Here is a 24815-nt window from a genome sequence, read left to right as displayed (position 1 = left end):
TGTTGAAAAAGTACGCACAAATCACCTGGTACACACTCACACAAAACTGCATTTACACACTGATCTGGTGTTATACCGAGAAACACATGCCTGCCAAGAATTGCATGCCCTGTCGCGGGACCAAGCATCGCTCTAAACTCTCGCATATTGATGAGAAAATGGACTGAAATATATGACCAAAGAGGAAACTTTTGAAGATATTCGTAACATTATCACGTTTCTTATCTTATGTAAGCCCTAAAATGGTGGGGGTGGGGGGGTTGACAAATTTATTTAAATAAATACGTTTTTTACCTTTATTGAAACATATGAGTTGAACGTTTTTCAGTCAGTGTGATGAAAATGTTCTCCGCAGATGGTCTGAAATTCCCCACTTTTTCTTTTATAGGTTAAAGCATTACAAAACAGAGGCCCATTATGTAGAACTTTTTATATCATCCTTAACTGTCTAGTCTATTAATGTAGGAGGGAATGCATTTCAATTTCTGAGCCTGAAAATATTTGCATCCTCTGTCTATTGTCGTTTGATATAAAACTTATAGCAGTAGCTCAGAGAACAAGAGTCATTCCGTAGAAAAGGTGAAATCCCTCTTGACTCTTCAAGTTAGCAGGGGGATGCCATCCATCCATCTTCTTGCACCCTTGTCCCGGTCAGGAGGGGTGCTGGTGCCTATCTCCAGCTAACGTTTCGGGCGAGAGGCGGGTGCACACTGGACAGGTCGCCAGTCTGTTGCAGGGCAACACAGAGACACACAGGACAAACAACCATGCACACACACACTCCTAGGGGCAATTTGGAGAGGCCAATTAACCTGACAGTCATGGTTTTTTTTTGGACTGTGGGAGGAAACCGGAGTACCCGGAGAAAACCCACGCATGCACAGGGAGAACATGCAAACGCCATGCAGAAAGACCCCAGGCCGGGAATTGAACCCAGAACCTTCTTGCTGCAAGGCAACAGCTCTACCAACTGCGCCACTGTGCAGCCCGCAGGGGGATGCATTTTTTTCAAAACATATTATTAGACAATATATGCAGGCCCTATCTATTTTCCCCAAATATTATCCTGTTGATATAAAACTTATACCAGCAGTTCATAGAACAAATGTGATTATTCAGAAAAAGTTATTTCACTCTTAACTCTTTATTCCTCCATGTTAGCAGGGGGATGCATTTTTTGGCAAAGCAAATTATTAGCCTGCCGATATCTGCACACCCTCTCTATTTTCCTCAAATATTATCCTGTTGATATGAAACTCATACCAGCAGTTAAGGGAACACATGTCATTATTTAGAAAAAGTTATTTCACTGGTAACTGTTTGTTTCTTAGAGTTTGGAGGGGGTGCATTTTTTTGGCAAATTATTAGCTTGCTGAATGACCTATGTATTTTCCCCAAATATTACCCTATTGTTGTAAAGCTCATACTAGTAGCTCAGAGGATAAGTGTAATTATGAATAAAAGTTTATTTCACTCTTAACTCCATTTTTTCAGGCTAAGAGGGGATGCATTTTTTGGCAATATGGATTTTGAGCCTGCTGATATATGCATGCCCTATATATTTTCCCCAAATATCATACTTTTGGTATGAAACAATACCAGTAGCTCAGAGAACAGGAATGATTATGTAGAAAAGTGAAATCCTTCCTAACTCTCTATTTGGCTGAGTTAGCAGGGGATGCATATTTTGGCACAACAAATTATGAGCTGCCGATATTTGCATAAAATGCACAACATGTCTGTAAATAATTTTAGGATATAATAAGGAACTGCTGAGATATACTGTGGTCCACCGAGCTAACGTATTTGCCACTTCGGCACAAGCACAGTGAGAAGCATTAGAGGCTAAAAACACTAGACTCAGAGCAAAACTCAGATGACCCAGCTTTCTACCAGCATGTAAACGCATCATCTACACACAAATCTGGGAGCTCGCGGAAGCGTGAAATGAGTCTCAAAAATACTTGTGCACTCGTAACTGGATCTATGTGTAAATGCAGTTTTTGTGTGTGTGTGTGTGTGTGTGTGTGTGTGTGTGTGTGTACCAGGTAACTTGTGCGTATTTTTTCAACATTTATAGGCATAGGAGAATGTTTATTTTATTTTTAAAGTTTACAAATCCAATATTACACACGCACATATATTTTTACACACACACAAATCCTTTTACACACGCACAAATACTTTTAAACAGGTACAAATACTTTTACATACGCACATGTACTTTTACACACATACAAATCTTTTTACACACACAAGTACAGATATTTTGAGACTATTTTCACTCCACAATTTAATGGACGTAATGTTGCTACACACTCATGCACAGTAGGTGGCGGCATAGCTTAAAGTTGCTTGCGATCCGCCATGATAGAAAAGAAGAAGCCTGCACAGGCTAAGCTAGATAGCTGCTGCATTGTCCCATCTGAGCTAATATTTCAGCAACCATGTCTTCAGTTCAGCATCTCAGAGAGTTTATCAGAGAGCGACTAACTGCTGCTGCTCAAGAAATCTTCACAGAGGTTGAAAAAACCATCATTTGCTACGAGGAAGAGCTCGATGCTCAGCGCAGAATGATGGGGATCGACTGGAAACCACAAATTAAGCTACACAGAGTCGGTTCGGAGCTGTAGAGACAAAGTTCTGGTAGGTCTGGATAAATGTGCTGATGTTTTCATAGCAGACAGAGATCCGTCAGCGGCGATAGTTGCTGCAGCTCCAGCTGCTGCAGCTCCAGCTGCTGCTGAACGGGGCTGAACTGGAACTGTTTTAGCTGCTAGCTCTGATGCTACAGAGGTTGTTAGTTTTGTAGCTCTGGACAAAAAGTTGCAACACAATCAGAAAATTTGTTTACTTGTCTCTGAAAACCAGATGGAGATCGTTCAAGCCCCGTGACTAAATATATAATTCCAAGTATTATCAGTGATGGAAATTCTTTATAATCTCATTGTGTGAGCAGTACGCAATTATCCTACAAAATAATTGCATACTGCTCACACACCTCCAGGTCTGAATACTGCAGTGAAAGTTATGAGGAAGGAGAGTGGGAGAAGAAGGATGAACTGTGTTTTTTTTTTCCATAGGGGCACATAACATACGTATGAAACAAAAACGTTCAATATTTCATTGTTTCTTATAATAATTGAGCTACAGAGACATTTGCAGGTCTGGAGCTGCAGAAGTTGCACAGTCCTGATCTAGCAGAGCAAAGCTGTAATCCTGTCGCAATCCAGCTGATGCTACAAGTGCAAAACCCTCATTTTTAGATTGAATATTAATGCATTTTAATGTGTATTTTTGCCAACTTGGAAATATGTTCACAGAGCAAGAAAACAGTTTTTAACAGTTAAGTATTGAAATAATTGTCACTCTGCTGAACATGTGATTAAATCACATTTTGCTCTGTATTCAACAAGGTGAATTGTTGAATACAATTCACCTTGTATTCAAGGTGAATACAAGGTGAATTGTATTCACCTTGCGTAAATCATTCAGAATTTGGTGCGAACAGGTGACTATGAGCTGAAAGATGACTGTACAGCTTCCAGTATGAAACAAATTATTTTGTACTGGAAGCCATCTGGAAAACTGGACTATGTGCCACGTCAGCTGAGGGTAAACGCAAAGAGAAGTAGCGCTCATCAGTGAACAAGTCTCTTCCAATGGCTTTTGAAACGTCTCCAGCAAGATGCCAGGTGTTTCTCACTCTTTCAGAAAGTTACTGAACTGGAGCGTAAAAATATTAATGCTACGTAGGCCACAGGACACGGAGAACTGCATGGACACCGTGGTGATTGGCCAGACTCAGACGGTGACCGCTGCACAGCTAACTGAAACTATACCTGTAGAGGTTGAGAGACAATGCATGAGTTCCACCCCTGCTCCTGTGGTTCAGTGTGGTCAGTGATCCTACAGCCATTGGCTCACTGTCGGCCATTGACAACTTGGGTCCATCGGGGGACTCCAGTCAAACACACTGGCTTCAGCGCGGGGCAAGACCCAAGCAGAAGACCCAAAGCAGCAGAGCTTTTATCATGAGTAAAAGCTCTGCTGCTCGAGTGCTAAACACGACCTGAAGGCAGGCTCACATCACATCTGTTTTAAAATCGTTGCTTTATCTCCTAGTATGTATCAGGATTTATTTTAAGATTCTTTAACTGGTTTTTTTAAATGGCTTAAGGATCTTGGACCATCTTATGTTGCAGAACTGCTATTACCTTATGAATCCCTGTAGACCCTCTGACTCCAGACTATTAACAATTCCCAGAGTCAAAACACACAGTTAAGGTGAGGCTTCTTTCACAGTATTGTGAAATCTGTTTGTGGAACGGTCTGCCAGAGAACCTGAGGGCCCCAGAAAACATTGCTGTCTTCAAGACACATCTTTTTAATTGCATTTCTTGAATTGAATCATTTCTGCTTAGTCTGTGCATTTTCCACGCAGTTGTGTGTGTTATTTCCATGTGGTGTTGGGGTAGGTAATTGTTTTGTTTTTTTATTGACCTGTACAACACTTTGAGCTGCTTTTAGTATGAAGGGTGCTTTATACATAAAATTGATTGATTAAAGTTATAACAAAACACATTTGAACAGTCAAATATCTCCAGCAATGACTTTGGAAAGCAAAAATACCTATAATGTACATTTAAAGTCTATTTTTGGTTGTAACATCTCCAGGGAGACCTGGAGATGTTTTAACCCGCACCACCATCTCCCTCAATGTGTGATGTCGAGATAAACTCATCCAGCCTCATCTCTCACATTTCTAGTTACCAATCTAAATGCACAGTCGGAGCAGTAATTAATAGGTTTACATTTCAGGCAAGTCTTTCCAGGATTTTCTTGGATCCGCTTCCTTTTGAACATCAACACGTCTGCCTTATTAAAGAATGTCCTCTTCTCTTTCTTCTTTTGAACCGTAGTTTAGTGAAACAAGTCTCAATGTCTCATCACATTTATAATCCAGAGAACCAGAATGCCATGGTTTACTGATTAAAGTTACCACACAGTCTGATCAACTTTAAAAGGTCAAGTTACAAGTGCAATTAAGGACAATTTGTCTTAAGGTAAGACGATTTCTCTACTGTATGACTATCCAAGAATTAAACATTTAATTGTAAAAAAAAACAAAAAACTTCGTATAAAACTGTACTTATGGATTAAAAGATGTTTGCCACAGCTGTAATTTAGTGTGGTGGACACTTTCCCTGCTTTTCAGGTAACTCTACAAACTAATTTTAGATTAACTGTATGATGCCTACAGACCAGAATCTCCAGGACAAAGCAGGCTGATCCATGAGATGGTCATCAATTAAATTATATTAATGATGTCATTCTTTGTTCCCACAGACCTCCAACAGCCAAGTGTCTCCAATGAGGAGGAAGCTTCTGCCATCCAACAAGTCTGGAGCCTGGCAAGTAGGTCCAGTCAGGACCAGAAAGAAGCAGAACATCAGTGGACTGAAGAGGAACAGATGGAACCAGAACCTAAATGGATTAAAAAAGAAGAGGAGGAACCAGAACCTACACTGTTTAAACATGAGGAAATAGAATATCCACTAACATCCATAAAAAAAGAGGAACTAGTTTCTTCAGTGCTTCAACATGAACAGCAGCCACCAGAACATTTACCAACTGGACAGGACCAGAAGGACCTCTGCAGCAGTCAGGAGGGAGAGCAGCTTGTCCAGAAGCATTTTGTTGCTTTGATTGAGACTTCTACTCTTCAGGAAGATGATATGAGTGAAGAAGAGACAAGAACAGAGCAGCTTTCCCTTCCTATCTCTGCAGTGAATAAGAGCAAAGATCAGGAAGGAAGCAGCTGCTCTGTGTCAGAGAGTCGGTCTGATACTGGCACAAAGAAAAGACCTTTCAAATGTGACATTTGTGGGATATTTTACACAACACAGTGGAAATTGAAAAACCATTACAAAACCCACACTGGTGAGAAACCTTTTTCATGTGAAACATGCGGAAAAAGTTTCTCCTCAAGTTATGTTTTAAATCGTCACAAGACAGTTCATTCGGGTGAGAGGCCTTTTTCGTGCCAGTTATGTGGAAAGGCATTCTCTCAAAAAGGTAATTTAAAGGACCACAAAAGAATTCATACGGGTGAGAAGCCTTTTTCATGTCAGTCATGTGGAAAAAGTTTCTGTCAAAAGAGTATTTTAAATCGTCACAAGACGATTCACAAAGGTGAGAAGCCTTTTTTTCTCTTCTTTTGAACAGTAGTTTAGTGAAACAAGTCTTGGTGTCTCAACACATTCATAATCCAGAGAACCAGAATGCCATGTTTTACTAATTAAATTTTTTACAGTCTTTAAAAGTGAGGTTACAAGTAAAATAAAAAACATATTGTCTTAAGGTAATACAATTGCTTTACTGTATGAATGCCCTAAAGTTAAACATCTAACTGTAAAAAATCTGCATGAAACTGTACTTCTGCATTAAAATCTTTAGAACATTTTTGTCACAGCTCTAATTTAGTGTGGAGGATACTTTACCTGTTAAACTCTACAAATTTATTTTAGATTAACTGCATGATGCCTACAGACCAGAATCTCCAGGACAAACCAGGCTGATCCATGAGATGGTCATCAATTAAATTATACCCTTTGTTCCCACAGACCTCCAACAGCCAAATGTCTCCAATGAGAAAGAATCTTCTGCCATCCAACAAGTCTCTCAGGTAAGTAGGTCCAGTTATGCCCAGAAAGAAGCAGATCAGTGGACTGAAGAGGAACAGATGGAACTAGAACCAAAATGGATTAAAAAAGAAGAGGAGGAACCAGAACCTACACTGCTCAAAAATGAGGAAATAGAATATCCACTAACATATGTAAAAAAAGAGGAGCTAGATTCTTCAGTGCTTCATCTTGAACAGCAGCCACCAGAACATTTACCAACTGGACAGGACCAGAAGGACCTCTGCAGCAGTCAGGAGGGAGAGCAGCTTGTCCAGAAGCATTTTGTTGCTATGATTGAGACTTTTACTCTTCAGGAAGATGATATGAGTGAAGAAGAGACAAGAACAGAGCAGCTTTCCCTTCATATCTCTCCAGTGGTTGAGAGCAAAGATCAGGAAGGAAGCAGCTGCTCTGTGTCAGAGAGTCAGTCTGATACTGGCACAAAGAAAAGATCTTTCAAATGTGACATTTGTGGAATATGTTTCCCACAACCTTCTAAGTTGAAAAATCATTACAGAACCCATACTGGTGAGAAACCTTTTTTATGTGAAACATGCGGAAAAAGTTTTTCTAAAATTAGTAATTTAAATCGTCACAATAAAATTCATACAGGTGAGAAGCCTTTTTCATGCCAGATATGCGGAAAGACTTTCTCTCAATTTAGTTCTTTAAATTACCACAAGAGTATTCATGCAGGGGAGAGGCCTTTTTCATGCACATCATGTGGAAAAGGTTTCTCTCGACTTTGTCATTTCAATGAACACAAGAAAATTCATACAGGGGAGAGACCTTTTTCATGCATGTCATGTGGGAAAAGTTTCTATCAAATGAGAATTTTAAATCGTCACAAGATGATTCATACAAGTGAGAAGCCTTTTCCTTGTCAAACATGTGGGAGAAGATTCAATCGTCGGGATAAGTTGAGCATGCACATGAAAACTCATACAGGTCCGGGGCTGCTTTGAAGCCATACTTGTGAAAAAAATTTGTTTTGAAATGTATGACTTATTCTCTTTAGAACCCACACAGATGAGATGTATTTTCCACATGAAATATGATGGTAAAAGTTTTATTTTATTACAGTGAACTGAATTTTCACATAACACAAATACACAAAAGTGACAATTAGGCATTTAACTCGCACAGATTCACTGTAATAAATATTCAGTTTTTCCACAGGCTTGTACAAGGTAGTAAATTAAATGAGCTCAAATTAAGGCCAGTAAAAGATAGTAAGAATGCAGGCCAGAAACTAAAGGTAGTAAAAAGAAGTAATTTTTCATCATCCCTTCAAAATGTTTGTATTTTTCCATTGACGTTCACTTATTGTTTTAAGTTTGTTTTACTAAAATCTGTATAAAACATAACTACCGTACTGGCAGGACTTGAGCTGTCACTGATAGACTCCAAGCTGGTGTGCGCATGCGTAGAGTTCGAACTGCGTAACATGTTGAGACTAGCTAGTCATTTTGCGCTTTGCCATGTGAAAATATAAGTTCTCGCAACTTTGGCTTGAATATCCAAGTAAGTTAAATTACACCAACTGCACCGCAGCAGATTGCAGTGTGAACACACTCAAAAGTTAAAATTCCACTACAATTGTAGGAAAAGTGGTAGAACTTTTATGTAGTTAAATGTTTCTTTCTTTATTATCTGATACCGTTTAGACATGTTTCATGTTGTTTACATCCGGAAATTTGTAAACAAAAGACTTTTCTTTTCCTTGCCATCTGTCGCCGAGCTGCCCCGGTAGAACGATTCCGGTAACTAGATGAAACCGTAATTTAGAGCAGTGCGCCACAGCCAAGGGAAAATAAAGCTGAAAAACCGTCAAAGAACAACTCAAAACCACTCGTATCCCATCTCCCCTGACTTTCCGTGTTGGCTATCTACGCTTAGACTCTTTCCATAGCAACAAACGGCTCCACTATTTGTATGAGGATCCAACACCATAAAACCCGCAAACATTTCCCACACAAAGGGCAACACATTCAGAAACTTAACAGTTTTATGATTTCGGGCTTGATGCTTATTTTTAGATTACAAAATGATCATGTGAAAACAACGGAGGGTGATTAGCTCATTTAAACAGCTGCTCTAATTGTAACAATGACCTGACAGTTGGTGTGTTGGTCATCAAAACACAGAATTTCGCTGCACATGGACATTTATTATATATAAACAGTTCAGTGACCTGTGAAATATGATACCCTTGAACCTTGTTATTGAGTTGTCCTACTTTTGACATTTAGTAGCAAACTAATATTCTATCGAGAATAAAACATTGGCTTGTGAAATTGGAATGTCTTTGCATTTTACTGATATTCTTTAAAAAAAAACAAATATCCTGAGTGTTATGGATTTAGGATCAGATCTAAAAATAGTACTTTCTGTTTTTAACGTGAGGTTTTGGTCAAGATAAAGTCACAGTTAGACCTTCAAGTAAGTGGGATAAAGTTTTGTCTTACATGAGCCGCCATTTTACATGGGTAATTGAACTGATCGCAGCTTTCTCACAGATCGTAGATTATCATTTTTCAAATTCGATTTTACCTAATGCTACTTTTTTGATTGAAATGTGGCTAAATATAGGAAGAAAGTCTTTGAGTTGGAACCAGTGGGGTCATTATTGATAACTACAAGCTTGCAGACATGACCTGGTGGGCCGGTCTGTCAGTCAAACCTGTCGCTGCAGAGCAGAATAGGAATGTGGCTGATTTTTAGACTTTCGCTGAGATAGAAAAGATCAGAGGTTGAGATCGGCTTCACGTAAATGTCGACCGATCACGATCTCCCAAAATTGAGGAAATCTGCATGAAATTGGCTCGATTTAGTGTGGATAGTAAAAATATTGTATAGGTAATAAAAAAAGGTAGTAAAACGTAGTCAATTCAACTCTGGGATTCCTGTATAAACCCTGATATTAAACCATTTCTTGGATTGTTTTCACTTAGCAAAGCACATTAGACCCTCACCTATTTTTGGATGCCCATAAATGTTTTTTTTTATTTTTATAATTGTAATGTGTGTGTGTGTGTGTGTGTGTGTATATATATATATAAAGTCATTTAAAATGTATGTGCTGCTTGGATGTATCAAACAACTTAAGAGCTCTGACTGCTGAAAAAAAACTGATATTAGAGATGCTTTTAGCTTTTTTATATATTGGAACAACCTTGTGTGTGATTTGTGGCAGATGTGTAATTTTTACTTAATGATTTGTATATTTTATTTAGTTATCCTTTTCATAAATGGTATGGACTACTTTTTGTGTGGAAATAAAGACATGAATTAATATGAAGTTGTTTTTGTCCCCTTTTATCGCCTGTACTCACACTCCAGTTCATTCAGGGGCATTATTAAACCAATTTGTGGTTCATTGTGTTTTTGTATTAAAAACTGTTACATTGACAGGAAATATAAAAATATTACTGGGTAATTTTGTTCCTGGAAGACATTGCCAACAATATTTAAACCCACAACTACGGAGTCCTAAAGTGAAAAAGACACTTATTAATGCTCCTAATAGAGACTGGAGAGACTCCAATATAAATGACATAAATTACATTATCTCTACCATACTGGAAGAAAATGTAACTTAAACAATTTTACAAAACTGTTGGGAATATTCAAAATTCCAGAGTGATGTATTCAGATTGACTTAAATGGGCTAAAATGTATGGATTAGAAAACAAGGAAATTGCACCGTTTAATCTGATTAGTGTTGTTCCTCCTTGGCTATTTCCTTCAGGTAAATTTAGACATGAGACTTCAAAAAATTAAAAATGATTGGAATTTAAATGGAGTAGGGGTAAAAACAGACATATATTTAAGAAATTCACATTGTGATTACCTTAAAATATATTCAGATGATTCTGAGAATATAAAAGAATGTGTGGGAATAGGAATATATATATACACCAGATTTTAAAATATATATTTCCAAACAATTATCAGACCAATTATCTGTTTTTACAGCGGTAACGGTGGCAAGACAGTTATACTAAACTTCCAGGAGGTTCAGGAGAAAGTGAGAGATTAAGAAGAACGGTTAGGACAGGGATGGACGAATATTGGGAAATGAAAGAATCATAGTGGATACTTGCAGATTAAGGAAAGCATTATTTATTTTTCTTCAGAATACAAAATGTAAAAAACAGAATTTAATGGATGTAATGTTGTTACACACTCATGTACAGTAGGTGGCGGCGTAGCTTAAAGTTGCTTGAGATCCGCCATGTTAGAAAAGAAGAAGCCTGCGAACGCTAAGCTAGAAAATTGCTGCATCCCCATCTCGGCTAATATTTTAGCAACCATGTCTTCAATTCAGCATCTCAGAGAGTTTATCAGAGAGCGACTAACTGCTGCTACTCAAGAAATCTTCACAGAGGTTGAAAAAACCATCATTTGTTACGAGGAAGAGCTCGATGCTCAGCGCAGAATGATGGGGATCGACTGGAAACCAGAAATTAAGCTACACGGAGTCGGTTCGGAACTTCTGAGACAAAGTTCTGGTAGGTCTGGATAAATGCTGATGTTTTCACTGCAGACAGAGATCGAGTCAGCTGCGATAGTTGCAGCAGCTCCAACTGCTGCTAAGCAGGGTTGAACATGAACTGTTTTAGTTGCTAGCTCTGATGCTACAGAGGTTAGCACAAACGTGGTAGCACAAAGAGAAAACGTGTTTGTGAGTCAAGCCCCATGACAAATATATTACTCCAATTGTTATGGTGGAAATCTGGAATTTAAGGTGTAAATTCTTCATTTGTAAACTCATACATGATTTTGTAAATCAGAGCAGTGGAGAGTATTATGAAGGAGAGGGGGAGACGCAGAATTAGCTTTTTTTTCATGGGGGCACAGAACAAACGGAAAAAATAAGTAACGACAGTATTTATTTGTTTATTATATTAAGTGAGCCATTTACAGGTGTGGCGCTGTATGTTCAACAGCCCTGATATAGCAGATAAAAACTGTAATCCTATCAATTAATTTGAAGCTAAAAGTTTATAATCTGCATTTTAATTAATTGTTAAAGTTAAAAAAATAAAGTTGGTCTGAGGGATCAATTATAGTAAAAAATATGTATATATATATATAATCATTTTAGTTCAGGGACCCAGACCAGTTCTACAAGGAAATGGTCAAACTGTGTTAAGTTAGAAACATGCAAATAATTTTCTCCAAATGTGTTTAATAAAATTTCTCTCTGTTGCTGCACATTTGCTGTGTGGGACATGTTCAAGTTAAATGGATCAGATGATTCCAACGACGATTACAGGAAATTATTTCTTTGTGTTATTTCTCCCAGATATCCAGTTTTCATGAATGTAGCGTCTGGTGGTTGCTATGGAGACCTGATGACTTTAGGAGAACTGCAACTCTTAGCTGCAGTTCTCCTAAAGTGAGGCCTAGAGATGTGTTGACCTGCTGCACCATCCTCCGCAGTGTGTGGTGTTGAGATAAACTCATCCAGCATCATCTCTCACAATTCTAGTTACTAAGCTAATAACAAATAGGTTTCAATTTTAGACCAGTTTATATATATATATATACATATATATATATATTTCCTTGCATCCACTTCCTCTTGGACATATCTGCATTAGTTAAGGAAATGATGTCTTCTCTTTCTTTTTTTAATAGTGGCTTAGAGAAATGAATCTGTCTCAACATATTTATAACCAAAAAAACCAATGAGATTAAAAACATATTGTCTTCATGTATTTTTAGTTCTTCACTGTATGTATGTCCTTAAAAGAATTAAACATTTAATTGTAAATAAAACATCTGTATGAAACTGTACTTCTAGATTAAAGTCTGAATGTACTTTAACTCCTTTTAACATTTTTGCCATGGCAGCAAATTAATGTGGACACTTCACCTGCTTTTCAGTTCAAGTCTGCAAACTAATTTTAGATTAACCAAATGATGCCTACTGTCCAGAGTCTCCAGGAAAACCAGACTGATCCATGAGATAGTCATCAATTAAATTATATTAATGATGTCATCCTTTGTTCCCACAGACCTCCTACAGCCAAGTGTCTCAAATGAGGAGGAAGCTTCTGCCATCCAACAGGTCTGGAGCCTGGCAAGTAGGTCCAGTCAGGACCAGAAAGTATCAGAACATCAGTGGACTGAAGAGGAACAGATGAAACCAGAACCAAAATGGATTAAAAAAGAAGAGGACGAACCAGAACCTATACTGTTCAAACATGAGGAAATAGAATATCCACTGACATATGTAAGAAAAGAGGAACTAGATTCTTCAGTGCTTCAACATGAACAGCAGCCACCAGAACATTTACCAACTGGACAGGACCAGAAGGACCTCTGTAGCAGTCAGGAGGGAGAGCAGCTTGTCCAGAAGCAGTTTGTTGCTTTGATTGAGACTTCTACTCTTCAGGAAGATGACATGAGTGAAGAAGAGACGAGAACAGAGCAGCTTTCCCTTCATATCTCTGCAGTGAATGAGAGCAAAGATCAGGAAGGAAGCAGCTGCTCTGTGTCAGAGAGTCAGTCTGAAACTGGCACAAAGAAAAGATCTTTCAAATGTGACATTTGTGGGAGATGTTACACACAACAGTATAACTTGAAAAATCATTACAGAACCCACACTGGTGAGAAACCTTTTTCATGTGAAACATGCGGAAAAAGTTTCTCTATAATGAGAAATTTAAATCGCCACAAGAGAATTCATACAGGTGAGAGACCTTTTTCGTGCCAATCATGTGGAAAAAGTTTTTCTGAAATTAGTAATTTAAATCGTCACAAGAAAATTCATACAGGTGAGAGGCCTTTTTCATGCAAGTTATGCGGCAAGAGTTTCTCACAATTTAGTTCTTTAAATTACCATAATAGTATTCATGCAGGGGAGAGGCCTTTTTCATGCAACTTATGTGAAAAAAGTTTCGGTCGAGTTAGTCATTTAAATGACCACAAGAAAATTCATACAGGTGAGAGGCCTTTTTCATGCCAGTTTTGCGGAAAGAATTTCTCTCGACTTAGTCACTTAGATCGTCACAACAAAAGTCATACAGGTGAGAAACCTTTTTCATGCCAGTCATGCGGAAAGAATTTCTCTCAAATTTATCATTTAAATCGTCACAAGAAAAGTCATACATTTGAGAAAGGTTTCCACAATAATCAGCAGTAAATAAAAATGAGCTTAATAAAAAAATGAATATAAAATTGCTTCTTTGTTTTCATCATCTCACTTTCTTCAAAGAGACTAGATGACAAAAGTTCCACTCCTGTGCCTTGTGTTGTTCCCTCCCCTCTTGTTTTCTTGGTAACGGCTAAACTCAAGTAACTAAAAGCGTAAATTTTTTTTCAACTCCGGCTGAACCCAACACATGGCACACGATGGCGATGACGGCAACAAAAGATGAAAAATTTTCAACTTTGTGGCATAACTTGTATATCCCGCATATATGACCTAGAAATGTCACATGACCTAATTAGCTAGCAACTGTCGCCTCACCACGCATTATCCGTAAGAAGGAGAAGCACCTCCCTCTTACCGCCGTGACTTCACACGGTGAAGTAATGGTCAACCTGTGACCATTACCTCAGTTACCTGTTAGGCTCCTTGTCTCCTACCACAGAGTGTAGCATAAAACCCGATGAGGAAGCAGTCTGGAGCGCTTTGGATTCAAACTAAAGTCTATCCACGTCTCTTGGAGAAAAACTGGCTTATTCATTTGTCTTTTTCTTTATCCTTTTTTCTCTTTGAAAACCTGAACGTTATTTTCTTGACTGCATAGTTCAACTCTCACAGTGGTTGTAGTCTTGGTCTGCTGCTGAATGCCGTTGCCTTCAAATTCACTAAGCATCAACAAACCATTTAATGCAGCTCCACAGGGTGTTCAGTAAATATGGATCTTTGCTTTTTGATCTGGGAATGACAACTTTTAATTTTTTTACTGCTAAAAACAAAACAAAAAAACGATATAATTGACAGAGGCCCTACTTCATTCCATTTATATGAAAAATTAACCCCTGTTGGTCAAGGGCCTTTGGGATTATCATAACTTTGCCTTCCTATATGCAAGCTAATGTTTTGGAACTGGAATTTAGCATGTGTGCAGATAAGGTGAAAGTGTTACTTTTTGGAACTTATTGCACCACGTTTTGTATGGCTCACCTGTGGTGTAACTACAGTAAAACTGTAATGAAGAAACTGCAAGTAGCCAATCAGGACGATTTCAGAATCCTCAGATTTCCACGTTGAACATCTGCAAGTCAAATGTTTGTCATGAGTAGCATACCAACTTTTTATGTTTTGCTGAGGAATTTCATGTAAAATGTATGTGCAGATTGAATGTATCAAACAACTCTACAATAAAAGCTCTGGCAACTGCAACATATGGTGATATTAGATATTTCTAACTTTAATTATTGGAGTCATTGTTTATCTGTCTTGTGATGTTTTTTTACTTGATTTGTGTATTTGTCTTTTCTAAATTGCATCGACTACTTTTTGTCTCGAAATTATTTATGAATTAATACGTTTTTTCTTTTAACTTGTTTTTGTATGGAGTGAAAATAGTCTCAAAATATTTTTGAGTGTGTAAAAGTATATGTGCGTATGTAAAAGTATTTGTACCTGTTTTAAAGGATTTGTGTGTGTGTGCAAAGATTTGTAAAAATATCTGCATGTGTAATACAGGATTTATAAACTTTAAAAATACAATAAACCTTCTCCTACACCTATGTTGAAAAAGTATGCACAAGTCACCTGGTACACACACACACACACACACACAATACTGCATTTATTGTATCCATTGTGTGTGTGTGATCCAGTTACACAGATCCAGTTACAAGTGCACGAGTATTTTTGAGACTCATTTGACGCTTTAGGTGTTGCGTCAATCCGCGTTTCCCCATCAGATACGGTTCTCCCTGCGTCGTCTTGACGCTCCGCCCCGCCCACGCGGCAAAATATACGCATGTTCGTTATGAGCACTGAGAAAGCACGCGCTTGTCTGGGGAACTACGGACACCGTGAAAGCTCAAACATGTTTCGGCAAAGTTGTCACACTTCACGTTTTTGCGTGAAATTAATAGTAATAGCAGATAAGGTGAAAGTGTTCCTTTTTGGAACTTACTGCACCATGTTTTATATTGCTCACCTGTGGTGTAACTACAGTTTACATATAATGAAGAAACTACAAGTAGTCAATCAAGACACTTAACGAATTCTCTTCAGATTTCCACGATGAACATCTTCAAGTCAAATGTTTGTCATGTATAAATTTATGTGCCGCTTGGATGTATCAAAAAACTTCACAATAAAAGCTCTGACAACTGCAACGACTATTTATAAAACTATTGGAATAATTGTTTATCTGCTGTTTATCTGCTTTTGTTGTTGTTTATGTCTTTTCTTTACTTGATGATTTGATCATTTATTTTCTAAATTATATGGACTACTTTTTGTCTCAAAATAAAGACTCATAAATTAATAAAAAGTTCTTTATATCCCCCTGTTAAAGCCCTATCCACACTCTAGTTTAATCGGGGGCGGTAATTTTGTATGTCTACCGTCAAAAAAACATCGAAGAAGAAGCCTGCATGGCTAAGTTAGAAAACTTGCATTGTCCCATCGATCTCTGCTAATATTTCAGCAACCATGTCTTCAGTTCAGCATCTCAGAGAGTTTATCAGAGAGCGACTAACTGCTGCTGCTCAAGAAATCTTCACAGAGGTTGAAAAAACCATCATTTGCTACGAGGAAGAGCTCGATGCTCAGCGCAGAATGATGGGGATCGACTGGAAACCAGAAATTAAGCTACACAGAGTCGGTTCGGAGCTGCAGAGACAAAGTTCTGGTAGGTCTGGATAAAGGTGCTGATGTTTTCACTGAATACAGAGATCCGTCAGCGGCCATAGTTACTGCAGCTCCAGCTGCTGCTAAAAAAGGACTGAACATTAACTGATTTAGCTGCTAGCTCTGATGCTACAGAGGCTAGCACAAAGGTGGTAGCACAAAGAGAAAACGTGTTTATGAGTCAAGCCCCATGACTAATTTATTACTCCGAATTTTATGGTGGAAATCCGAAATACAATGTATACGTTCTTAATTTGTAAAGTCATACATGATTTTGCAAATCAGATCAGTGGAAAGTATTATGAAAGGGAAAGGGAGATGCAGAATGAGCTTTGTTTTTTTTCATCAAAATAACTAATTGATGCCTTAGCTGGGATCAATAAGTTATAGTAAAAAATTATAATAATAATTTACTGTTGCTTCAGTTCAGGGACCCAGACCAGTTCTACAGAGAAATGGGCTAACAGTGTCCAAGTAGAAACATGCAATTGATTTTCTCCAAATCTATATTTCTCAAATGTGTTTAATAAAATATTTCTCCTTTGCTGCAGATTTGTCGTGTGGGACATAGTCAAGTTAAATGGATCAGATAATGCCAACAGTGATTAGAGGAAATTATTTGTGTTATTTCTCTCAGACATATGGTTTTCATTCAACTGTACTTATAGCTTAAAAAGTGAATGTATTTGAAATCAAATCTTTACATTTTTGCCATATCAGCAAATTAATATGGAGGACACTTCACCTGCTTTTTAGTTAAAATCTACAAGCTAATTTTAGATTAACCATATTATGCCTACAGACCAGAATTCCCAGGAAAAACCAGACTGATAAATGAGATAGTCATCAATTAAATTATATTAATGATGTCATTACATGTTCCCACAGACCTCCAACAGCCAAGTGTCTCAAATGAGGAGGAAGCTTCTGCCATCCAACAAGTCTGGAGCCTGGCAAAAAGGTCCAGGCAGGACCAGAAAGAAGCAGAATCAAAGCAGTGGACTGAAGAGGAACAGATGGAACCAGAACCTACATGGATTAAAAAAGAAGAGGAGGAACCAGAACCTACACTGCTCAAATATGAGGAAATAGAATATCCACTAATATACGTAAAAAAAGAGGAGCTTGATTCTTCGATGCTTCAACATGAACAGCAGCCACCAGAACATCTACCAACTGGACAGCACCAGAAGGACCTCTGCAGCAGTCAGGAGGGAGAGCAGCTTGTCCAGAAGCATTTTGTTGCTATGATTGAGACTTCTACTCTTCAGGAAGATGATATGAGTGAAGAAGAGACGAGAACAGAGCAGCTTTTCCTTCATATCTCTCCAGTGGTTGAGAGCAAAGATCAGGAAGGAAGCAGCTGCTCTGAGTCAGAGAGTCAATCTGATACTGGCACAAAGAAAAGATCTTTCAAATGTGACATTTGTGGGAGATGTTACCCACGTCAGTGTAAATTGAAAAACCATTACAGAACCCACACTGATGAGAAACCTTTTTCATGCCAGTTATGCAGAAAAAGTTTCACACGAAGTAGTAGTTTAACAGTGCACAAGAGAATTCATACAGGTGAGAGGCCTTTTTCATGCCAGTCATGCGGAAAGACTTTCTCTCAAATTGGTTCTTTAAATGTCCATAAGAGACTTCATACAGGTGAGAAGCCTTTTTCATGCCAGTCATGCGGAAAGAGTTTCTCTCAAATTAATTCTTTAAATGTCCATAAGAGACTTCATACAGGTCAGAGGCCTTTTTCATGTCAGTCATGCGGAAAGAGTTTCTCTCAAATTCGTACTTTAAATGTCCACAAGAGAATTCACACAGGTGAGAAGCCTTTTTCATGCCAGTCCTGTGGAAAGGGTTTCCCTCAAAGTAGTCACTTAAATGTCCACAAGAGAATTCACACAGGTGAGAAACCTTTTTCATGCCTGTCATGTGGAAAGAGTTTCTCTCAAATTGGTTCTTTAAATGTCCACAAAAGAATCCATACAGGTGAGAAAGCTTTTTAATTCAAGTCATGTGGAAAAAAGTTACTCTTGGATTGAGGAGTTAAAATGTAATGAAAATTCATAAAGGTGAGAGGCTAATTTGAAGCCAAACATGTCGAGAAGTTTTCTCTTAAGTTGATCATTTAAACATGCGCATGAACCAAGAGTTCTCAGGAACCGACATGAGTGCAATGGGCTTTTCCTCATGAACTACGGGGGGGAGGGAAGTGTATGAAATGTGCTATTGAATATTTAGAATAGTTCAACTGATGTGCAAGTTCAGATATTGAGGTATTATGCTACTTGACATGCTACTGGCTGACATTTGCAAAGCAGTCAATCCAAAAGCAGGACTATTTTTTTCTGCTGACTGCCTGTACCCCAATAGCAGAGACAAGGAAAACATTTAATGTTAGTTTCTTTAGTTGTGCCAAAATAATTTCCAGAAAATATATTAATTTGTATTACGGTATATTGGGTATTTGAATTGATAAACTAGACAGATCATTTTAGAGTCTCAAGTACTCTGAAATACATCAGAATGATAGAATTGGAACTGCCTACTCCAGACATCTCCAACCCAATTATTCAACATTTAATATCCATCCCTGCTCCCAGGGTGCTGCCATAAATATTGGACCCCATGGCAAAAATGTAATTGGGTCCCCACTGCGCAGGTGCTGTCACTATTTTTTGAGTCTGTCTGGCCTATTACAAGCGATTTGATACATCCACATGTTAGATGTATCAAACAATTTAAAATTAAAAACCTAGACAATTGCAATATTAGATATATTTCTAGATTTTTAAACTATTGGAATAATGTTTTTTCTGCTTTGTGATGGTGTGTCTTTTCTTGATGATTTGTAAATTTTATTTACTTTTTCTAAGGTGTATGGACTACTTCTTGTCTCGCAGTAAAGACTTATGAATTAATACGAAGTTGTTTTTCATCGATAATTATTTATCACCTGTCCACACTCCAGTTCAGTCGGGGGCGGTATTGCACCAATTTCATTGTATATTAGCCGCCAAGAAAACGTCGAAGAAGAAACCCGCATTGGCTAAGCTAGTTAGCTGCTGCATTGCCCCATCTCAGCTGATATGTCAGCAACCATGTCTTCAGTTCAGCATCTCAGAGAGTTTATCAGAGAGCGACTAACTGCTGCTGCTCAAGAAATCTTCACAGAGGTTGAAAAAACCATCATTTGCTACGAGGAAGAGCTCGATGCTCAGCGCAGAATGATGGGGATCGACTGGAAACCACAAATTAAACTACACAGAGCCGGTTCGGAGCTGCAGAGACAAAGTTCTGGTAGGTCTGGATAAACGTGCTGATGTTTTCACAGCAGACAGAGATCCGTCAGCGGCGATGGTTGCAGCTAAACGGGGCTGAACAGGAACTGATTTAGCTGCTAGCTCTGATGCTACAGAGGTTGTTAGTTTTGTAGCTCATGACTAAATGTTGCACTTCAAACAGAAATTTGTTTACTTGTCTCTGAAAACCAGATGGAGATCATTCAAGCCCTGTGACTAAATATATTATTTAAGTATTATCAGTGCTGTAAATTCTTTAAAAGCTCATTCGTGATTTTGTAAAACCTAAAAAAATAATTGCATGTTGCTCACACACCTCCAGGTCTGAATACCGCAGGGAAGGTAATTAGGAAGGAAAGGAGACACAGGATGAACTGTGTGTGTGTGTTTTTTTTTAATAGGGGCACAGAACAAACGTATAAAACAAAAAACGTGCAATATTTTATTGTTTCTTATAATTGAGCCACAGAGCCATTTGCAAAGTTGCACAGTCCTGATCTAGGAGAGCAAAGCTGTAATCCTGTCTCAATCCAGTTGAAGTTAAAAATGCAAAATCCTCTAGACCAGTGTTTCTCAACCTTTTTTGGCCCAGCGCCCCCCTAGCCTTCATCCAAGTCCCTCACCGCCCCCCATCAAAGAATTTGTAGGCTACTTTGCACTGACCATTATTTTATAATTAATATTACTATCACTATTGTAGATGCTTTGGTTTTTATGCTTGTTTCTGTATTTATCATCAAAATAATTTCCCAGAGAAAAAAAAGTTATGGGAATAGAAATTATTTTCACGGGTGTCTATGAAAAATGCAATGAACATTCAAGTTAAACTTGGTAGGCCTAACAGCAGCCAATCAGAGTGGATAAAATATTTGTAATCTTTGCCATTTTCTAGTTGTTAAATATTCCACAAAATGACCAGATAAAAGATGTTCAACATGCCAGTTTAAACTTTGAACTATTTGCAAAACAACTGAGCTCTGCATCATTAAACATGGATAGAACTGTAACTACATTAATCATAACTCTTCTTCTCTTTGGTGTTTCTGTGAGTTTCTGGTGGTGCAGCTCTGTGCTGCCTTCAGGAGAATGGGACATCAGAGTATCATCCATAAAATTTCCACCACATGGCATTTATTGTGCAAACCAGAGCTTTCAGTGGAAAAACAAAAGTTCCAGGTCCTTTTAATGCCATACAAATATGAGACAGAAACATGGATTATATCTTTGTATAGACCTACCTATTGATTTATAGATTAATAGTTTTACTGGACAGAAATTACAAAGAACAAATCTGGTTCTTAATCAAATCCTAATGAGTCAAATTGAAAGTGTCATGGAGTCATCAGCCTCATGACATTAACACTGACATGAAAAATAATATTGAAGAAATAAATATATCAAATCTAATTAAAAACATAAATAAGTGATCAGTTCTTTACTGTTATGGCCTCTAAAATATATTTATTCTCAGTACTAGATGTGGTCTAACCCATGGCACTTCAACCATATTATTTTACCTTTTATCTGGAAATGGTGTCTGTTTATTCTTGCCATACAGTCCTCTGTATTAATTATTGCTCGAAAGGTCTTGCCATAACAGCTTATTCCTCTGTATTTACTTTAGTTTCTTAGTTTATTCTTGCATTTTGTTCTTCATTCATTTCCATTTAGTTTCCTTTGATTAGTATTATCCTCTCTTGGTTTATTGCCATGTCCACTTTAGTTTCTTTCCTGTTGCTAGATTTATTTTATCATTTATTGACCATCAGTAATCTTCACTCATCACCTGCTGCGCCGCCTAATCGTCATATGTTTCACATCATGTGTTGATTTTTCACTGTTCAGCGTCGGATTCTCTGTTTTAATGCCATAATTCACATCTAGTTCGTCGCTCCGTTTTATGTCCCGCTTCTCCTGTTTCAGAGTTTTGCGCAATGTGCGAGTCTTTTTTTTTTTAAGCCCCTAAGTGTCAGGGGGGTCAGGAAGAGTATCGATGGGGAAAAGGCAGACTAACATAAACCTTATAAAACAACAGCAACAATTTTGGTATTCTGATTATTTAAATTTAAAAGTGCTGTGTTGTTCTATCACCCCCGGTCCATACCGGACCACTTACAGCACCGGTGTTAACTCTATAAAATGAACGCTCTCTGTCGTGGTATCACCCATGGAGGGATTTCTTTATTTAAATGGGTTCATTTTTCAGAGGGATACACAGTGAGGGTGTCGTGATTTTAGCTACCAGTAGCAGGAGAACGGAGCTGCGCCAAGAAGCTAACAGAAGCTAACAAACACTGAATAGAAGAAGAGCCGCCATCGATACATTTGCAGCCAAGCATGATTTAATGTTACACAATACAGTTTTACCAAGTTGCTCAAAGTCTAAACTGGCATTGTTGTGCATTTAAGGTGTAAAGTTTACCTTTGACCAAACGCCCCCCAAAGGCATCCCAGTGCCCCCCTTTTGTAAAAATGTCCGCCAGCGCCCCCTGCCGTCCTCTGAACTGCATGGACACCGTGGTGATTGGCCGGACTCGGTGACCGCTGCACAGCTAACTGAAACTATACCTGTAGAGGTTGAGAGACAATCTATGAGTTCCACCCCTGCTCCTGTGGTTCACAGTGTGGTCAGTGATCCTACAGCCATTGGCTCACTGTCGGCCATTGACAACTTGGGTCCATCGGGGGACTCCAGTCAAACACACTGGCTTCAGCATGGGGCAAGACTCAAAAATCACTGTAGTTTAACTCCTGCGCATTCGGAGTGTTGGGTGACAGCTGGGACTCGCTGGGCATCTGCTGGGAAGCATTACAACGCCATCGGTCCACAAAACTGCTGTAGCGTTTTGGATTGCCACGATTTTCTTCCTTTAGCTGCAGATCGCTGTCATTTGATTAACTGTTCACCTGTCACTCTCAGTGGCTCTTTTAAATGTTTGCTCTCTTTTAAATAAATCATTTATTGTAAATCATTTGATTTTCGATGCTTATCTCTATTGCTTGTTTTAACAGAAAATTTTGTTTTCCATAGATGCATCAGGTGTGCTCATTGAGACCTCTCTGCTCGGTTTGAAATTTTGTTTTTATGCTCGAAGTTGCAGGAGAGGTGGTGGTTCTGCTTCAATATTTAATAATTCTTCTTTTGATCATCATGCCTTTGTTTTTAAGTCTACTGAATGTTGGTTTTTATCTGTGGAAACATTGGACAGTTTCGCTGTAGGGACAATTTTGCTTCATGGAAGGGTGTAAGATGCAGTCTCAGTATTGGGACCGGGCCAGGGAGATCTGGAAATGTTTTGATCCACACCACCATCCCCCTCAGTGTGTGGAGTTGAAATAAACTCATCCAGCCTCATCCCTCACCTTTCCAGTTACTAATCTAAATGCAATCGGAGCAGTAATGAATAGGTTTTCAGTATTTTCTTGGATCCACTTCCTTTTGAACATCAACACATCTTATTAAAGAATATGCTCTTCTCTTTCTTCTTTTGAACAGTAGTTTAGTGAAACAAGTCTGTGTCTAATCACATTTATAATCCACAGAACCAGAATGCCATGTTTTACTGATTAAAGTTACTACATAGTCTGATCAACTCTAAAAAGTGAGGCTACAAGTGTAATTAAAAACATATTGTCTTAATATAGGATGAGTTCTTCACTGTATGAATGTTCTAAAATTAAAAATTTAATTGTAAAAAAAAAATCAGTATGAGACTGTACTTCTGGATTAAAATCTTTTGAAAATATTTGCCACAGCCGTAATGTAGTGTGGAGGACACTTCACCTGCTTTACTGTTGAAATCCCAAAACTAATTTTAGATTAACCGTATGATGCCTACAGACAAGAATCTCCAGGAAAAACCAGGTTGACCCATGAAATGGTCATCAATCAAATTATATTAATGATAATCTTTGTTCCCACAGACCTCCAACAGCCAAGTGTCTCCAATGAGGAGGAAGCTTCTGCCATCCAACAAGTCTGGAGCCTGGCAAGTAGGTCCAGTCAGGACCAGAAAGAAGCAGAACATCAGTGGACTGAAGAGGAACAGATGGAACCAGAACCAAAATGGATTAAAAAAGAAGATAAGGAACCAGACCTTGCACTGCTCAAACATGAGGAAGTAGAATATCCACTAATATACATAAAAAAAGAGGAACTAGATTCTTCAGTGCTTCAACATGAACAGCAGCCACCAGAACATTTACCAACTGGACAGGACCAGAAGGACCTCTGCAGCAGTCAGGAGGGAGAGCAGCTTGTCCAGAAGCAGTTTGTTGCTTTGAATGAGACTTCTACTCTTCAGGAAGATGATATGGATGAAGAAGAGATGAGAACAGAGCAGCTTTCCCTTCATGTCTCTCCAGTGGTTGAGAGCAAAGATCAGGAAGGAAGCAGCTGCTCTGAGTCAGAGAGTCAGTCTGATACTGGCACAAAGAAAAAACCTTTCAAATGTGACATTTGTGGGAGATGTTACACACAACAGTGCAACTTGAAAATCCATCACAGAACTCACACTGGTGAAAGACCTTTTTCGTGTGAAACATGCGGAAAAAGTTTCTCCCTAAGTTATGTTTTAAATCGTCACAAGACAATTCATACAGGAGAGAGGCCTTTTTTATGTCATTCATGTGGAAAGAGTTTCTGTCAAATTAGTATTTTAAATCGTCACAAGACGATTCATACAAGTGAGAAGCCTTTTTCTTGTCAAACATGTGGGAGAAGATTCAATCGAAGGGATAATTTGACCATGCACATGAAGACTCATACAAGTCGGGGGCTGCTTTGAAGCCAAACTTGTGAAAAAATTAGCTTTGAAATTTATTACTTATGGTCTTTATAACCCACATGGGTGAGAAGTGTTTTCCACATGAAATATGGTGGGGAATGTGTTTTTATTACAGTAAACTGAATTTCCACAAAACACAAATACGCAAAAGTGACAATTAGGCATTTAACTCACAGATTCACTGTAATAAATATTTAACAATTTC

The 24815-nt window shown here is 38.3% G+C and overlaps 2 protein-coding genes across 7 annotated transcripts; both read left to right on the top strand.

Moving 5' to 3' along the window:
• The first annotated feature begins 2375 nt into the window (after window positions 1–2375).
• On the top strand, window positions 2376–9987 carry LOC145547944 (uncharacterized). Of its 3 annotated transcripts, XM_081598185.1 has the most exons (3): window positions 2376–2646; window positions 5350–6195; window positions 6627–9987. In XM_081598185.1, the coding sequence occupies exons 2-3, from the start codon at window positions 5475–5477 to the stop codon at window positions 7649–7651; spliced, it is 1746 nt and encodes a 581-aa protein (XP_081454311.1). In that variant the 5' UTR covers window positions 2376–2646; window positions 5350–5474; the 3' UTR covers window positions 7652–9987. The 3 variants fall into 3 exon arrangements, with proteins under 3 accessions (XP_081454311.1, XP_081454310.1, XP_081454309.1); XM_081598184.1 differs by lacking the exon at window positions 2376–2646 and having other exon boundaries at window positions 2688–6078; XM_081598183.1 differs by lacking the exon at window positions 2376–2646 and having other exon boundaries at window positions 2702–6195.
• Window positions 9988–10726: 739 nt separating this feature from the next.
• LOC103479992 (uncharacterized) lies at window positions 10727–24815 on the top strand. 4 transcript variants are annotated; one of them, XM_081598197.1, is made up of 2 exons: window positions 10727–11200; window positions 17410–19453. In XM_081598197.1, the coding sequence occupies exons 1-2, from the start codon at window positions 10924–10926 to the stop codon at window positions 18525–18527; spliced, it is 1395 nt and encodes a 464-aa protein (XP_081454323.1). In that variant the 5' UTR covers window positions 10727–10923; the 3' UTR covers window positions 18528–19453. The 4 variants fall into 4 exon arrangements, with proteins under 4 accessions (XP_081454323.1, XP_017165431.2, XP_017165432.2 ...); XM_017309942.2 differs by lacking the exon at window positions 17410–19453 and adding an exon at window positions 12713–15414 and having other exon boundaries at window positions 10900–11200; XM_017309943.2 differs by lacking the exons at window positions 10727–11200; window positions 17410–19453 and adding exons at window positions 16249–16522; window positions 23748–24815.

The sequence above is a fragment of the Poecilia reticulata genome, chromosome 17, assembly GCF_904066995.2.
Source record: "Poecilia reticulata chromosome 17, P_reticulata-male-v2, whole genome shotgun sequence".
Taxonomy (NCBI): Eukaryota; Metazoa; Chordata; class Actinopteri; order Cyprinodontiformes; family Poeciliidae; genus Poecilia; species Poecilia reticulata.
Note: the sequence above shows the minus strand (reverse complement) of the source record. Positions and strands in the feature narration are given on the sequence as shown.

Excerpts from the sequence above, each read along its gene's own strand:
- LOC145547944 (XM_081598183.1), top strand. The coding sequence starts at position 5,325 with ATGATGTCATTCTTTGTTCCCACAGACCTCCAACAGCCAAGTGTCTCC. Across the intron at positions 6,196-6,626 it reads TCACAAGACGATTCACAAAG|ACCTCCAACAGCCAAATGTC; the intron begins GTGAGAAGCCTT and ends TTGTTCCCACAG.
- LOC103479992 (XM_017309942.2), top strand. The coding sequence starts at position 10,924 with ATGTTAGAAAAGAAGAAGCCTGCGAACGCTAAGCTAGAAAATTGCTGC. Across the intron at positions 11,201-12,712 it reads ACTTCTGAGACAAAGTTCTG|ACCTCCTACAGCCAAGTGTC; the intron begins GTAGGTCTGGAT and ends TTGTTCCCACAG.